Genomic DNA, 17,513 nt, shown 5'->3' on the forward strand with positions numbered 1-17,513 from the left:
TGTGTCAACCCAGTAGCTTTCCTGCCTCCAAGTTAAAGATAATGGCCTCTTTCCAAGTTCTCCTGCTGATTAGGTATTGAGATGCAATAATTTGGGGATAATTTCCACCTCCATTTTGCCATTATTACTTGCCCTTGAGGTTTTTTTCATGTGTTGAGTATGAAGTTGTGAATTTTATTCAAATAATTCAAATATAGCAAAAGTTCCTAATAATCACAAATAACATTTAGTTGGAAGGCAAGTTTTAGGTAGAAGAGCAAAGTTCCTAGGGCATACAAGAAAAATCCAGGCAGTTCTGATTTCTTTATGGAGTTTTATGATCTAAAAAAAGGGGGAAGCTGTTTAACATATATTAAAGGTGTTTTACTTGCATGTTTCATTTCATAAATCCTTAGCAATCTGCTCTCTACATGGAATAAATAAAAATTTTAAGTATTTTAAATAAAACATTTTTAGTAGGTGGTCTAGGACCCAGAGAGGCTTTTGTGACAGCCTGGTATGATGGGACTGTTCATTACATAGGTGTTTACTGAGGGCCAGTTTTGAGCACATGCTTAAGGCCATGTGGGTCTTTATCATGTTTCTTCAACACCACCATAATATCTGTTGGAATGTCATCCTTTAATACTTTTGGGACTTAACTTTGAGAGACTTAGAGAAATATTTTAAGCAATTCCTAGGCACCTGGGCAGTCTCTCAGCTGCATAATTACCTCCAGGCTCTTTCTGATATTCACTTTCAGTGTGAACAAAATTAAATGAAATGGGCAAATCCAACACATGTTGGTAAAATTTAGTGTATAGGCAACTATATACTTTATTTTCCTTAAGAAATCTGAAAAGTTAGTAACAAAATTTTTCTGGGGGTGTTTTAGAAGTCAGCTAATGAGAATGCCCAGGACAATAATTTGAAATTATAGTATTAGAGGAGTTTATTTTATTCCCTCACCCCCGCACTATTAGAGGAGTTTTGATGATATCTCTGCTTTCTTATCAAGAAAGATGATCCTCTCCCCCATACTTCCTGAACAGAATTATGTTATCTCCTAAAGATCACTTAGGGGAGAGTATTCTGGTCAGGGAGAAGACTGATTCTAGAGTCTTGTGGCTTAGTGAAAGAGTACCACTGTTCATGAATGAGAATAATTATGCCCATTTTCAAAGAATTTCTTTCTGCTAGCATCTGTATTTTCTGTAATTACTCTATTAGTTACTATAGACATATAGACTTCATTATATGCATTAAAGGTAGATTTATAATATCACTATTATCTTTAACCTTGACCATTATTTATAATGATAAAATAATAAAACCCAGCAGTGAGTTATGACCACTAATCTACATTCCAATTTCTAAGATAACTACTGTAGAAAAAGAATGATATAAATGACTCTAAGGATATTTCCGTGTAGATTTATGAAAGATTATATTAGTTCAGCATAAATAATTTTGAGGTAAATTCTCTTATCACTGAAATTCATTTTAATACTCATCATGATATATTTTAAGTGAGCTTTGAAAGGTAGTAGAAGCAGTACAAATTTATATAAATATGGGAGGTAGGCAGTGTCTGTTGGCAGAGCTTAGATTCAAGGGACCAGCAATCTTGGCTCTGTTCCTTATTCTACTACTAACGTTTGTGGCTTTGGACAGATAACTATACTCCTTTGTTTGTTTATTTTGAAAGATTTTATTTATTTTAGAGAGGGGCGTGGGGTGGTTGTGGGTAAGAGGAGCAGAAGGGGAGGACGAGGGAGAGGGAGATAATCTCCTGTTGACTCCACACTGAGCAAGGAGCCCAGCTTAAGGCTTACCCTATCTAGAAAATGAGAAGATGAGGAGGTGACATAAGGTTCTCTATGTGCATGCATGTACGTGCACTGGTTTCCTTTTCTGCTGTCTTCTTCTTGTTGAGTTGTATGTGGCATAGTTGCGTTTACTTTTCTCCGGGGTTGCTCTCACCTGTGCTTGACATCTCTGAACCTAGCAATGTGTCTTTTCCTTCTAGCCTTATAGGCTGGTGTTGAATTTTGACTTCTTCAATTCTACCCTTAAGCCATCAGCTTTTGGATGTGATTGTTGCAAAACTGCCTAAGATTTCCTCCTTAATTCCGTGTTTACAGTGTTCTCTGCTGTTTTCTGCCTGCATATCTCTTCTTTTTTGCCCAGAGGCTTTCTGGACCATCTGCTGCCCCTTCTTTAGATATTTGTTTTTGCACCAGGTGCTTTTGACTACCTCCTCACCCTTCCTGTGCTGCCTTGAAGTTGGGGTCTGTATCTGCCTTTGAATCATCAGCACTTAACACAAGGCCTGGCTATAGGACCGAGGCTCTGTACATAATTCTTGTTTGTATCAGAAGAGTATTGTTTTGCAACAGTTTGTTTAAGGGCAAACAAGGAAATATATAGAACATTTAATAAAGATTTTTGTCTAAAGTATAGTTATTAAGAACACTCATTTTCCTGGGATTTCTGAGTAGCTGCAGATGCACAGATCCAGGTAGAAGCCTTGAGACATACTTTTCTGGGCACTGAGTGTGGCAGATTTTGCTGAGTAAGTGTTCATGAACCAGGGTTGTAGTGAAGAGAATTTAGAAGAGATGATGATTTATTTAAACATTTCTGGCATAAAGGTTTAGGGGAGAAAGAATGCTTTAAATAAGCAGATGGAAAAGTGCTTTAGCAGTCATTGGTAAAGTATTTATTTTCTTGGAATGGACATTGACTTTGGAGCCAGAAGGCCTGTTTTAAAAATCTCAGTCTGTCACTTACCGGTTGAATGACTCGGGCAAATAACTGTGCTTCTTTCATCATGAATTTCTTTAACTGCCGAATGGAGGCGTGATTTATTCTCTGTCTCCTTATAAAACTGCTAGGAGGTTCCAGGGATATACTTTCTGTAAAAGTGCATTGTAAATTGTAAAGTACTATACAAATATTTCCAATTACTATTGTTTTAATAACCTTATGAAAATAAATCATTTTTAGGTCTTAGTAATGACTAAGCCTGAACTTGGCAAGATATATCTCTATATAATAGAGTAGGGGTTTCAAGGCTAAATAAAATATAATTCTCCCTTTCAAATGTCATATGTGATAGTGGTTAATTGCTGGGAAATGTAGAATTTAGATGGTTCCTCAAATCCTGTGTCCAAACACAGTGAATAAGAGACTTCCAGATTTACTCTCTAGAGAATGAGAAAGGTCAGATTTGAGAGGACTTGTCTTAAGCTATGAAAATGTCTAAAATCAGGCAAGAAGTTTCTCCTGGATGTTTTTAGAAAAATTAAGAATGGGCTGTAGTATTTTGGACTTCGTTAAATTTTATTCAACTGTGAGGTTTTGTAAAAGTACCATGTAGCATTAAGAAGTATCAGATTATTCAGGATAGATAGTTTAAACTTAGTTTGATACTTTTTCATTAGATCATCTGTTCAGTGTTGTGTGAAGAGCATGGGGTTTTTGTACCTGAGTCTTGTGTTTTGAGTTCTGACATTACTTTTTACTGAGCATGTGACCTGGGCAATTATTATATAACCTCCATGCCTCAATTTCCTCTCCTAAAACACTCAGAAGGTTCTAAGGCACTTGTGTGGATGAAGTAAAATACAGTGTATAAAGCATGTGCCACAGCTCCTGATATATCGTAAGTGCTCAGTCAATAATACTTCATAAATTTCAGTTAAATACATATTGCATGTCCTATCTAAGACCACATAGATCATATATTAATAAGAATTCTTGGTTCTAAATGACACAAACCTAGTTTAAGCAAAAGGATATCTGCTAGTGTATATGGTTTGGATAAGCTAGAAGCATGGCTCAGTCCAGAGATCAGGTGCTCTTAATTGGGTATTTGTCTCACCCTTTCTCTGAATATTTCCCTCTCTCCATTCACTCCCCTCTGTCTAACCCCTTGCTCTTTTTCTTCTTCCTTTCTTCCTGGATAGAGGAAACGCTGTTTACTAATAAATAAGTATTCAATTATTGTTGACTTTTAGAATTCAGTTCTCTTTAAAAGAACAAACAAGTTGACATCAAATCAACCCATGTATGTTTAATATTTATCTTCTTTATCAAAGTCTGAGCTCCTAGATCAGGGGACCCTAGTTCACTAGCATATCTCCCATGCCTGGCACAGTATCTGACATGATTGTAGCATGTAGTAGGTACTCAATATTTGTTAAATAAACAGTCTTACTGAGGAATTTCTTATTGAGGTTATTTCTTTAAACACCGAATGCAGAACATGGCTTTAGGGATTGGATAGCTTGATAATATATATATATATATATATATATATATATATATATTTTTTTTTTTTTAAAGATTTATTTATTTATTTGACAGAGATCACAAGTAGGCAGAGAGGCAGGCAGAGAGAGAGGAGGAAGCAGGCTCCCTGCTGAGCAGAGAGCCTATGCGGGACTCGATCCCAGGACCCTGGGATCATGACCCGAGCTGAAGGAAGAGGCTTTAACCCACTGAGCCACCCAGGTGCCCCAGCTTGATAATATTTAATGATACATTGAATTAACAACCCATGGTACTAACTCCTGCTTGTCTACATAGTAAGTTTAGGCTTAATATATTCTAACTGCAAATATTAAGACTAATTAGATAATGGTAAGAGCTTTATCCTTTTGATGGTTTATATAGAGAAAATACTCTTGGAATTAAGTAGTTTCTTTCTGGTTTTAATTACTATTCCTAATTACTATTACTACTCTCTAAATAGGAAAGATAGATTTGTATAAATACCTTAACCAACTATTAGTGAAATTAATTGCACAAGTTTTTCTGATTATTTTTAGGCATGTGTATGTATAGTTTTTAAGATATTATTGCAAAAATTTTAAGAAATTGGGAAGATAGTTAAGAAGTAAGGTATTCATTTTGTACTCAGCTACTGGGTATAAAAAGAAGAAAATACAATGGTAAGTGAGAGCAAAAATTTTTATTGATAGAGTGGATCATAGTTTATTTAGACCTGAGCCTGACTTGGGAGTAAACACCACCATACTGGCACACATCCACATGCTTGCAATCCATGGAGTCTCATAGACCCCTGATCAGCGGAGTTCCCTAAAAGAAGTATCAGTGAGCTCTAGTGTTTGTGATTTTCAAAGCAAATCTCACTCTTTTCCCTGAAGTGATGTGATGTAATGCCTTTTTACTAACCAGTGGTAAGTGTGGGTTCTCATACAGGAACTCTAAACTTATATTGTGTACTCTTGATACCCCTGGAAAGCATAGCAGGGGCTTGTGAATTCCTCCAGAATGCCTCTTATTTACTTGCTGCTATTCTTTCACGTGAAGCCACCACCATCACTTAAAAAGAACGAGAGAGCCCCCTTCGAATGAAAAGAAATTGCTGAATCAAATCCATAACTCTTAGGGAAAAATCAGAAGGTTAATGCAAATGTATTTACTTTGTAGTTAATGGAAAACAAGCATTAGTCCTGTTAGTTTCACAAATTACCATGGCAAATGTCATAGTTCACCAATTACTTTGCCTAGCTTATCTTTTTTCCCCATATTTCTTCCTTCCTTTTCAGACTGTTTTAATCTTACTGTTTAGATAGAGCTTTATAGAAAATACATATTACTTGGTTATTTGTTTTGCAAAAATTATTCTTTGATTTGAGCATATAGGAAGATGGCTTTGTGTATATGTGTGTGAGATTGCACATCTACAGGTAGGCTTGCAAAGAGATTTATGTCCTACTTCTAGGATCTCAAATTTATTCATTCTTTGTAAGTTTATTTTTCAAGGAGTAGGGTTTGACTAGGGTGGTGAAGTATGTTTTGTTTTTGGTGACTCCATTCCATTTAGTGAAGTCCTTTTTTTCTTTTTTTTAAAGATTTATTTATTTATTAGAGAGAGTGAGAGAGCGAGTGAGCACACACACGTGGTTGGGGGGGGAGCAGAAGGAAGAGAATCTCAAGCAGACTCCCCCTGAGTGTGGGGCCTGATGCGGGGCTCAATCCGAGGACCCTGAGATCATGACCTGAGCTGAAATCAAGAATCAGATACTTAACTGACTGAGCCACCTAGATACCCCTTAGTGAAGTCTTTTTTCGTGTGCCAGGAACCATGTTAATCCCTTCAAGAAAGCGCAGAAGTTTTCAGACTTTCTGTAAGTGAAAATTTCTTTAGAAGGTCAATATATAAAACTGAAAATAAAGGAAGAGCTGACCTGGCTGAAATGTGTTTGGTAGGATACTGTCCCTCAGTAACTCCTTTCCTGAAGCACTTTCATCAAGAAACACTGGACCCAGGAAGGGGGAGGTGGGGAGGAGACAAGGGGCGGGCGTGGAAAACAGTTTGAAAATCAGTCATTTGATCCTCTAGTCCTGGAAAAATCCCTTTACTGTTTACTGTGTTATCTATTGAGTATTTTGGAGAGATCAGTATTAAGGAACAAAGACTTCTTTAATGTTACGTATAGTTGATATCAACTAATAATTCATAGTATCTTTTTCATTTCAGGGGGAAAAACCTATTAGTAATGTGTAAGACACACTTAGATCTTCCTTAGAAAATGTTCAGTGGATTAAGTAACATGAAATATATTCTTTCTTGAAAATCAAGTTTTGTGCAGTTACTGTTTTTACTAAGTTTTATAATGATTTCGGACAAAAAATAACTTGGTTTTTATGATTGCTGTGGATATTAATTTACATGTATATGGATATTGAACTGTATTTTGAATCCCAGATGGAAAAGAGCTGCTTATATTTTTAATGCTCAGTTATTCAATGAAATTTCCTCGTTAGGATTTTTTTTTTCCTGCAGTTTCCTGACTTATGACTGTCTGCAGATGTGGCTTGTAGAGTTTCTCTTTTTCATTTAATTGTTCTTTAGGAAATAGGCCATAAGATGCCGTTAAGTGTGGGGCTAAGCTCTGGCTGAATTCCTTTGCTCAGGGTTTTTTTTGTCTAGTCTTGTAAGGCCTCAGCTCAGATAACTTGTTCATTAGGCCATGCTTTTAGACGCCTAGCTTTAAGTGACACCTACTTAAAGACATGTTCATTGTAGCTCAGGAAGCCTACTCTGAAACTCAGATTTGTGTGCCAGAGGTGTCTTGGACAACACCTGTGAGGGGATAGAAGGCAGAACTGGGCAGTAGGGGGAAGTTAAACTGCAGTAGAGCTATGGGCAGATCCCATAGGCAGCTGGAGCTGGCAATGCCTTCCGAATTGCTCCAGGTTGAGGCAAGGGGATCAGGCTTTTATATTCATGTATGTATCATTCATTGTACATGGGCCACCACTGCCATGATCTTCAGGGAGGGAACATGATGTTGAGTGGGTGTGAGGTGGGGTGAGAAGCCTTCCTTTGGAGAATGCAGTGAGGGCCTCATCTGGAAGGGGGAGCCTGGCACCTACCACAGCATCGCTGTTTCTCTCACGTCTATCTGTTTTTAAGAACTGGAAATGAATATAAGCAGTCTTATATTTTCTGCAGTTAACTAATGAGACTTTGTAATTTAAAATATGAATGCTTATACTTTAATAAATGCACAATATTAAAACATGTTAATATCATCAGTAATGTGAAAATGTTAACATAATCACACCTGTAAAATCCACAGTTGTTCAGACTTCTTTTTGACACAGTTAGAAATATGCCTTGATTAAAAAGCATATTGTAAATTAACCACTTCAGAAATTTTGAGTTTTGTGAAATATAAATAGGTACTTTTTGATTCATCAAGTTTTTGTAACAAGAACCAAAGGGAAACTTTAGTAGTGGTTTACTGGCTTTATTTTTCATATCTACATTTTATTTAAAATGCTGTTGTCTTTTGCTTGATGCACACTGTAATTTTAGCTAGAGAGGTTAGTGATTTTTTTCTTTTTTTCCAATTGTGAGTTTTAAAAGTGGATGAAGGTAGGAAGAGTAGCTGGGAGAATTAAGTATTCTGTGTGAATATTGGAACTTTGTTCTGTTAGCAGCAGACAGAAGACTTTTTCTTCCAAAAGTTAGATTACCCTCCAGTGATTGCAGTGATCATTGTCTATGGGGAGAGGGGTGCTTATTAGCCCCTTTCACTTCCTTCCAGTTGACATCTTTGTGGTGATTGGTGAGGAAACAGGAATGGAATAAGGGGGTGGAAAGCACATCTTGGGCTTTGGAGCCACATTGGTCTGGTGTTGGGTGCCACCTGTATTATCCTTCTTGCTTAAGTAAATTCTAAGCCTTGGTTTCCTCATCAGTAAAATGGAGGTGGTAGTAGTAGAACTTGGATTATAGGATCTTAGCATGAGGTCTGGTATATTGTAGGTGCTCAATAAATGGTAGCTGTGATGATGTTACACTATTTATTGGTCAGTTAATCTTTTCACTGAGCTTTCAGTCCCTTAGTAACAATAGAGACCAAGTCAGGTAAAAGTGGGGGAGGGTCAGTTTAGACTCATCTGTCAGAAAACTGTCCTTGGGAATGTGAGCTTGATTCTCTTTGGGAGATGACTGCAAGAGGAAACATCAAGAAGAGGAAATGTAAACACGAGAGGAGGAAAGGGCTGTTTCACACACAGTCTAGTTAAGGGAAGGGAGTAAAGAGCAGCCCTTTTTCAGGACTGATCTACTTGAACATGGCATGGACCTGGAAGAGGTCCTGCCCTCTGTGCTCTGGACTGGTAAGACTGCCCTGGATGTTACAGGGTAGTAAGCTGAGCCAGCAGGAGGCACCAGCAGCACCCGTTAGTGAGAGTGACAGAGGGACTCAGGCAGCTGCCTATGTCAGACAGCCCAGTGACGGAGGTGTGGGTGGAGGGGGTGGGGAAGCTGAGAACATTTATTTCTAAGCATATTAGTGGCAGCCCCAGTGATGCACCCACTCCCCACCAAGCTAGGGAGACTTTCAGGGAGTGATCTAAAAAGTAGGAATTTCCTTTTGAGAAGTGCTGATAAATGAGCTTCTAATGGACTTATGGACTGAGCATATCTTGAAAAGAGAAACACAGTAGACCACTTCATATAGAAAACCTGTATCAGAGAAATGGATCTATTACATTTTGAAAAATATTATTCATTCAAGGTAGTGTTTGTATTACACCTATCAGGAAAACATCACTTTAGGTCTCTTCTTTGAGTAAACCACCAAAAGATGTGCTTGGAGGGATTGTTAACGTTTACCTTGGCTTTCAAATTAGCTCTTTTTTGTTGTTGTTGTTGTTGAATTCATAAAAGCTTCTGGTTTTAAATAAAACATTACCCTGTAAATATCTAATTAGAGTGTTCATAGTTCATTAGTGATTCATAGTTTCTAAATATTAGCAGAATTGTTGGCAGTATTCATTATATCTGAAACAAAAACACTGTCCTAAAGGTTAAATGAACAATTAATAATTGCACCAAACCAGTATGTACTTGAAGCATCTTATTTGGTGGGTTTTAAAAAATACAAAGAAGGGCAAGTCACTTTCATATCCTCAAAGAATTAAATATTAGCTGTATAACCAAGCGATCGTGGTAGATAGTAGAGTGCCTGGCTATTAACTGGGTACTATACAAGGTATGTTAAAAAGGTAATTCAATTTCTGGGTTGTGGTAAGCTCTCTCCCTCATAGAACTCAGATTTATGCACACTGAACAACATCTAGCTTTGGAAAGTAGTAGATGGTAAATACTACATGAAAAATATAACAGGAGGGTACTGGGAGAAAGAGAAGGGTGAGATTGCTAAGATTTATAATGGTCAATGAAAGCTTCAAGGAGGTGCAATTTGGGCTTGAAGGTTTGGGATTTGAAGTATAATGGAGGGGCCTATTTGAGGTGAGGAGTGAGTAACAGAATAATTCATAGTCTAGTCTACTGAAAGCAGACTGTTGATATTTAAGGCTAAGACTAGATTGTTTGTGTGTGTATGGGGGGGTGTGTCCTTGAAAGCCAGGTAGTAAGGAATTAAGGTTCTTATTATATGATAGTGTTTTGAACACTTTAGCTGCCCAGAGAGATCCAGGCAGAGTTCAGTTATGATAGTAGTCTAGTTGAGAGGAGAGGAGGGAGGCAAAAATGGTAAAAAAAAAAATTAAATTCTGAGCGCCATGGTGGAGGCTTGTATTCCGATGGGTGATGCAGCAAAAGAGGGAGGGGGAAGCTCTCCTTGGGGGTGACTCAAGCTGAGCTTGGAAGAAGGTGTGTGTGTGTGTGTGTGTGTTTTATTTAATTAATTTATTTGAGAGAAAGTGAGAGAGAGAGTATGGGAGGAGAGAAGGTCATAGGGAGAAGCAGACTACCCATGGAGCTGGGAGTTGGATGCAGGACTCGATCTCGGGACTCTGGGATCATGACCTGAGCTGAAGGCAGTTGATTAACCAACTGAGCCACCTAGGAGCCCGGAATGTGTGTTTTTATTGAGTAGGCAAAATTGAGGGCATGTAAAGCCAAGAAATAGGGGATGGAAAATAGTGGAGGTGTGAAGTAGCAAGGGCACCGGAAAGAACTTCAAGTGATTTGTTAAAGCCAAAGAGCAAGTTTGATAGGGACATCAGAAAAGTTGCCAAGATTGCAGCAGGCCTGTGTGCCCTTCAGAGAAGTTTGGCTTCTGTCCTTCAGGTTAGAGTCAGCCATTGAAGGTCCAGGGCTTTGTCATGATCCACTGCAGTTTGCAGAGATGACTCTTAGCACACTGTAGAAGGTAGTTTGGAAGAGAGTGGGGAGCACACCTGTAATGGTCATTTTACACCTAAGTGGCTTAAAGGGTGAGTTGCATCAAGGGGACACACTTAGTGCATTATGGTCATGGGTCCAATTTAAAGAATTTTTGTTATATGTGTAATGTATGCAGAAAATCTTTCTGGTGATTAGCCTCAAGAAGTTTCATAAGTATCCCTTTAGAAGATGACTTTACAGTAAGAAGAAGATAGCTGTGTGATTTTCTCACAGAGCTGTTGTGTGGACTAACTGAAAGACTATGTCTAATATATTTTTATCCTTATATGTATGTTTATACTTATGTGTATATTTATAATTTATATATAGGTTTATATTTTCTTTGAATATATGATTGAACCTCAGATTAATGAGCTTTAACTTTGATGCCAATTTTCAGAAAAGTGAATCTCAATGTATATCCCCATCTGTGTCCAACCATTTGTGGGCTAACATATAGCCATCACATGTATGCAAGCATGTATGTGTGTACATACGTGTGTGTGTGTGTGTGTGTGTGTGTGTGTGTGTGTGTGTGTGACATGGGACATGACCATCTTATCTGGGGCATATATAGATTTTTTTTTTTTTTTTTTTTTTATGTGACAGAGAGAGAGATCACAAGTAGGCAGAGAGGCAGGCAGAGGCAGGCAGAGAGAGAGGAGGAAGCAGGCTCCCTGCTGAGCAGAGAGCCCGATGTGGGGCTCGATCCCAGGACCCTGAGATCATGACCTGAGCCGAAGGCAGTGGCTTAACCCACTGAGCCACCCAGGCGCCCCGCATATATAGATTTTTTTCCCTTTTCTGGGTATATTTGGTGATGTAAACTGGGATTAAAAACAGGTAAGAAGGGACGCCTGGGTGGCTCAGTTGGTTGAGCAGCTGCCTTTGGCTCAGGTCATGATCCCAGTGTCCTGGGATCGAGTCCCACATTGGGCTCCTTGCTCGTCGGGGAGCCTGCTTCTCCCTCTGCCTCTGCCTGCCATTCTGTCTGCCTGTGCTTGCTCTCTCTCCCTCTCTCTCTCTCTGACAAATAAATAAATAAAATCTTAAAAAAAAAAAAAAACAAAACAGGTAAGAAGTGGCCAGTGTATAAATAAATTGGATGATTGTTACTGAGTTATGCTAAAATTTTATCTTCCCAATTCAGTTGGAATAATTTCATTAACAGTGCCTTAGGGAACAGGATATATGGTTGAATTTTCTTTTAGAAAATTGCCTAGTTATATTGGATCCAATTAAGTTTTGCATGTGTTATCAATGGCATTAAATGCAACCAAGTGTGGTGTTAAGTAAAATGAGAAAAATTATTTTAGTAAAAATTAACTTGTACTTAATATATATTGAGCTAATAAACAGCAAATGTAGGTCTTAGCAATAACATCATTTTTACTTAAAACATGAAATGATCACCTTATTTTTAATATCCTTAAATTTCCTCATTAAACTGCTTATAATATTTATTATTTATGTAATAAATTGGGAGTTTTTTGTTTTGTCTTTATTATTTATTTATTTATTTATTTATTTTGAGAGAGTGAGTGAGCGGGAATGGTGGGGCAAAGGGAGAGGGATCCCTGAGAAAGAATCTTTTTTTTTTTTTTAAAAGATTTTATTTATTTATTTGACAGAGATCACAAGTAGGCAGAGAGGCAGGCAGAGAGAGAGGAGGAAGCAGGCTCCCTGGCTCGATCCCAGGACCCTGGGATCATGACCTGAGCTGAAGCAGAGGCTTTAACCCTCTGACCCACCCAGGTACCCCACTCCCTGAAAGAATCTTAAGTGGGCTCTAGGCAGAGCCACCCAGGCAGCCTGTGAGATGATTGTTTTAAAATTTGTTAGTAAGTTCACAGTGGATAAGTTCAAGTTTTTCACTTTTGAAAATACTGGGAACTAGAAATGAGTATTTTTGTTCAAGGGTGAAAATTTTTTTTCTATAATCAAGATTTTAAAAGTCATAAAATCATAAAAATCAATAAACAGTGTTTTTTATTGCTGGTAATTTTTTATTTAAAATCTGTTTGAGAGGTGCCTGGGTGGTTCTGTCGGTTAAGCTTCTGACTCTTGATTTCATCTTAGGTGTGCCAGGCTCTGCCCGGTTGAGAGTCTGCTTGAGGATTTTCTCCTTCTCCCTCTGCCCCTTCCCCGGCTTGTGCTCGCTCTCTCTCTCTCTGTCTCTAATGTAAATAAATAAATCTTAAAAAAAAAAATAAAATCTATTTGGAAAGTATAATGTTCTTAGAACGGTTTGGTGGAAATATGAATATTGCCATAATAATTTTGTGTTCTGTCCTGCTTGTCAATAAAAACATTTTAAAAGGTTTAAAAGAAAGCGCAACTACCTTGGTTTTCTTAAAAACACGCCAAACTTCTGGAATGCTGTGAGTGTTGGAAAAGAGGTTCTAGTCTCCCTGCTGTGGCTAGCTGCCTCCCTTGTCCAAGTTGTTTACTAGTCTTGGGCCTTTGTTTCCTAATGAGTAAAAATGTGGTTGGGATGCTGTGGTTGGACAGTGAAATAGGTGGTTTACAGTTTATTTTTCTTCTGTCTAGTGTCCCAGGTATATGACTCTGTGATTGGTTTTCTAATCTCCATTCATTTCGTCCAAGTGGAATTTGGCTTTTTTTTTTTTTTTTTTAATGACGTTATCTAAGGATACTAGCTGAGCAGTTATAAACCTAAAATTTTTATTTATGTTTTTAAAATTTTAGGTATGCAATACCCCCGGAACATGGAAAACGACTTGAAAGACTAGCTCAAGGTAAACTTGCTTTCTGTGTTTCTCATCTGGATAGATACTTTGTTATTGTGGTATTTTTACGGTATAGGATGTTACCGTTAGTTTTACTCTTTCCAAGTTAATGAGTTTTTAATGTTTTCCTAATTGAACAATTAATTTTTTTTCACGTTGTCATGTGACTATTTTTCTCTGTTGTATAATCTTCATGATTATTTTAGTTGGCTGCTTAGTATTTCATCAAGTGATGCACTTAACCTATTTTGATTATTTCCAATTTTTGCTCTTATGTAACATATATATATGTGTATGTACATATATATAAAACATTTTCTTAACATTATTTTGCTAATAATATTTTTCTTTCTTTTAAGTTATACTCTTGAGATAAATTCCAAAGAGTACTGATGCTGCATCTCAGGGTGCAGGTATTTTATGCATACCCTTCATGTTGTCCTATTATTTCACTAAGGTTGTGTTGTATCTCCTTCTGACTCCTGGTTTGGCCCCCTGGGTTTGGGATTGCTATTATGGAAGTATTAAGATGACTGTTCCCAGATAACCAGATAAGCATGAGCATGTATGCCTTCTTAGACAGGCAAATTTAAACATACCTTACTGGAACTTGAATTTTTATTTTTTGTGGCTTTGTCTATCTTCATAAGGGCCAGAATGAAAAACTCTATTAATGGGTTCATTCTGTACCCACTTGTATCTGCAGAAAGTGCCTTCCTCTTTTCTTTCTTTCTTTTTTTTCCCTTAAAGATTTTACTTATTTATTTGACAGAGAGAGAGACAGAGAGAGAGAGAGAGAGAGAGCTAGCGAGCATGTGCACACAAGCAGGGGGAGCAGCAGGGAGAAGGAGAAGCAAGCTCCCTACTAAGCAGGGATCCCAGTGTGGGGGCATAATCCCAGGACCCTGGGTTCATGACTTGAGCCGAAGGCAGATACTTAATCCACTGAGATACCCAGGTGCCCCTCTTTTCTGTCTTTAAGACACAGAAGAAAACCTTGCCATACCTGTTTATATAAGGGAGGAGAATCTGATTCACCCCCTGCCAACGTCATCTGTTTTGCTAGTCACCTTTACCAAGGAAGAGGTAGGCTGGTAGTGACTTATTTCTAGGGGAAGGTGGAGTTGCATTTGAGTATAAGATGTTTTGCTTTTTATCCAGGATCAAATCCTCAGTGACCATTGTCCTTTTAGTCAGGTTCTGATCTGTTTTATTGGTGTGTTTAATTTGCCTTTTAGTGGGAAAGGATTTTTGTTCCTGTCTTACATATGCTTTCATTTAATAATGAAATGGGGACACTGAAAAACCCCTTTTATTGACTTGACAGTTCTGAACAGAAATTGTTAATGCTATCTAAAAGTTACTTTCCCCCAAATTATAGAAGAGTATTAGAAGGAACACTTACAGTATCACATTTATCAGAAGCATTATTATAATTTTGGCAGGCTAATAACTATAAAGCCTTAGTGTTTTTATAATGCAATACACTGTAGTAATAATAGCAATGTAATTGTAATCTTGAACTTTGTTAGGGACTATTTTCATGAATATTAAGGTGGATGAACCCTGGTTCTGAAGAATAGATTAGAGTGCGGCTGAGAAAATGATTACCATAATCCTTAAATACACAGGCAGTGAACTTTGTGCTAAATCTGTATGCTGAACTATACTCTTCTCTATAATAATTATTCAACCATTTTCTATCTGCCTCACCACCAGAGACCTGGAGCCAATGTAAACTTTACAGTATGGAGTCACACACTAAAATTTCTACTATAAATTGTCTGCAAAAGCTTTGACATAAACTATCTGAAAATGACATTCTAGGAAAATGGGTACCATTTGTTTAATCAGTAAGAGGTTAATAAACTTGAAGGATGTACAAGAACTTTGAATCCATTGCACATTTATTCAAACCTGTTTTGCAGGATTATTTTGAGAAATGAGACAGGGAAAAGACCCAATGAGACAGTAGAGGATTCCCATCCTAACTGAGCATATGCCAACCAAATTAATTACATTCTGCTAAATAATTAAAATGATAAAATAATGCAGTAAGTGTGATGGAACATTATAGAATGTCTAGGTCAAGGCAGCACTTGATACAGAAAATGAAAAGCAGCCAAGGATATTTTCCATTATCTTGTCTGCACATCATAATTATCACACTTGCCTTTTATGCATGAATGCTTTCATCTTTGGTTTCTATTGAAATCTTGATTGACTGTGGCACCTACAAATATTTTATCTCAAAGACATTAAGCCTGCATCTAATAAAGCCAGGAGTTTGATTTTGCCCTTCAGCTGCTTTCTCATTTATATAGTTTTTTTTTTTTCCAATATTGTGTAGATGTAAGTGTAATAAAAAATACTCAAGTGAATTGTTGCAATTTTTATACTTGTTATGTTTGCCTATAATGCTATTACATTCTTTCTAATTTTTGGTTTGATACAATTGAATGGAAAGTATGGGGAGAATAGAGGTATAATATTAAATCATGAATGACAGTTTTGAACATTTTCACTTTTTAGAATGTCTAAATCTCATCTGTTTTAGAAATAAGACAATATCTTTGCTGTTCTATTGAGTTAAGCAAAGTATGGATTGAAGTAAATTGGGAATGACTAAATTTTTTTACTAAGGGCTGTATTCCATTAGTCTTTTATTATGGATAAAATGCCAGCCAATATTAAAAAAATTGAAGATGATTTACTGTGGTCAAAATTTTGGTTACTGGGAAAAGAAAATATGAGTTAGGGCTTTGTGCAACTGAGTTTGGAGGTGTGAATGATCAGTAGGAATCTTTTTTCAGATGGCAGTAAGGAAAGTGAATTCTTATACTTACAGAGCAGGTATTTTATTTTATTATTTTATTTTTTTCCATTAACGTATGATGTGTTATTTGCCCCAGGGGTACAGGTCTGTGAATCATCAGGGTTACACATTTCACAGCACTCACCATAGCACATACCCTCCCCAATGTCCATAACCCAGCCATACTATCCCTACCCCCCAACCCCAACAACCTTCAGTTTGTTTCCTGAGATTAAGAGTCTTTTATGGTTTGTCTCCCTCCTGGTCCCATCTTGTTTCATTTTTTCTCTCCCTACCCTCCACAACCCCCTGCCCTGCCTCACAAATTCCTCATATCAGAGAGATCATATGATAAGTGTCTTTCTCTGACTTATTTTGCTTAACATGATACCTTCTGGTTCCATCCACGTTGTTGCAAATGGCAAGATTTTGTTTCTTTTGATGGCTGCATTCCATTGTATATATATGCACATCTTTACCCATTCTTCTGTTGATGGACATCTAGGTTCTTTCCATAGTTTGGCTATTGTGGACATTGCTGCTATAAACATTGGGATACATGTGCCCCTTCTGATCACTACATTTGTATTTTTGGGGTAAATACCCAGTAGCGCAATTGCTGGGTCAGAGGGTAGCTCTGTTTTCAACTTTCTGAGGAACCTCCATACTGTTTTCCAAAGTGGCTGAACCAGCTTGCATTCCCACCAACAGTGTAGGAGGGCTCCCCTTTCTCTGCATGTGTCATTTCCTAACCTGTTAATTTTAGCCATTCTGACTGGTGTGAGATGGTATCTCACTCTGGTGTGGTTTTTTTTTTTTTTTTTTTTTTGCCTTCAATTTACCACTCAAAATTTTTATTCCATCTGCCTTCAATTTGCTTTGAAGGTCAAAAATTATACAATGTATGAAAATATTTTTTTTAAATTTTTAAAATTTATTTTCAGTGTAACAGTATTCATTGTTTTTGCACCACACCCAGTGCTTGATGTAATCCGTGCCCTCTCCAATACCCACCACCTGGTTCCCCCAACCTCCCACCCCCCGCCCCTTCAAAACCCTCAGATTGTTTTTCAGAGTCCATAGTCTCTCATGGTTCACCTCCCCTTCCAATTTGATTTGTATTTCCCTGATGCTGAGTGATGTTGAGCACTTTTTCATCTATCTGTTGGCCATTTGGATGTCTTCTTCTTAGCAGGTATTTTAGTTGTGACTTATTTTATTTTTATTTATTTATTTATTTATTTATTTGACAGAGAGAGAGATCACAAGTAGACAGAGAGGCAGG

The 17,513-nt window shown here is 37.4% G+C and overlaps 1 protein-coding gene across 2 annotated transcripts in view; it reads left to right on the forward strand.

The window, feature by feature from the left end:
* LOC111156570 (lysine demethylase 4C) overlaps window positions 1-17,513 on the forward strand; it is a 467,853-nt gene that overhangs the window by 96,151 nt on the left and 354,189 nt on the right. For both annotated transcript variants that reach the window (XM_022517552.1, XM_022517553.1), the window contains exon 6: window positions 13,373-13,422. In XM_022517552.1, coding sequence (XP_022373260.1) covers window positions 13,373-13,422 — 50 coding nt within the window. The remainder of the gene's footprint in view (window positions 1-13,372; window positions 13,423-17,513) is intronic.

This window comes from Enhydra lutris, unplaced genomic scaffold, assembly GCF_002288905.1.
Source record: "Enhydra lutris kenyoni isolate GAN:26980312 unplaced genomic scaffold, ASM228890v2 scaffoldscaffold47, whole genome shotgun sequence".
Taxonomy (NCBI): domain Eukaryota; kingdom Metazoa; phylum Chordata; class Mammalia; order Carnivora; family Mustelidae; genus Enhydra; species Enhydra lutris.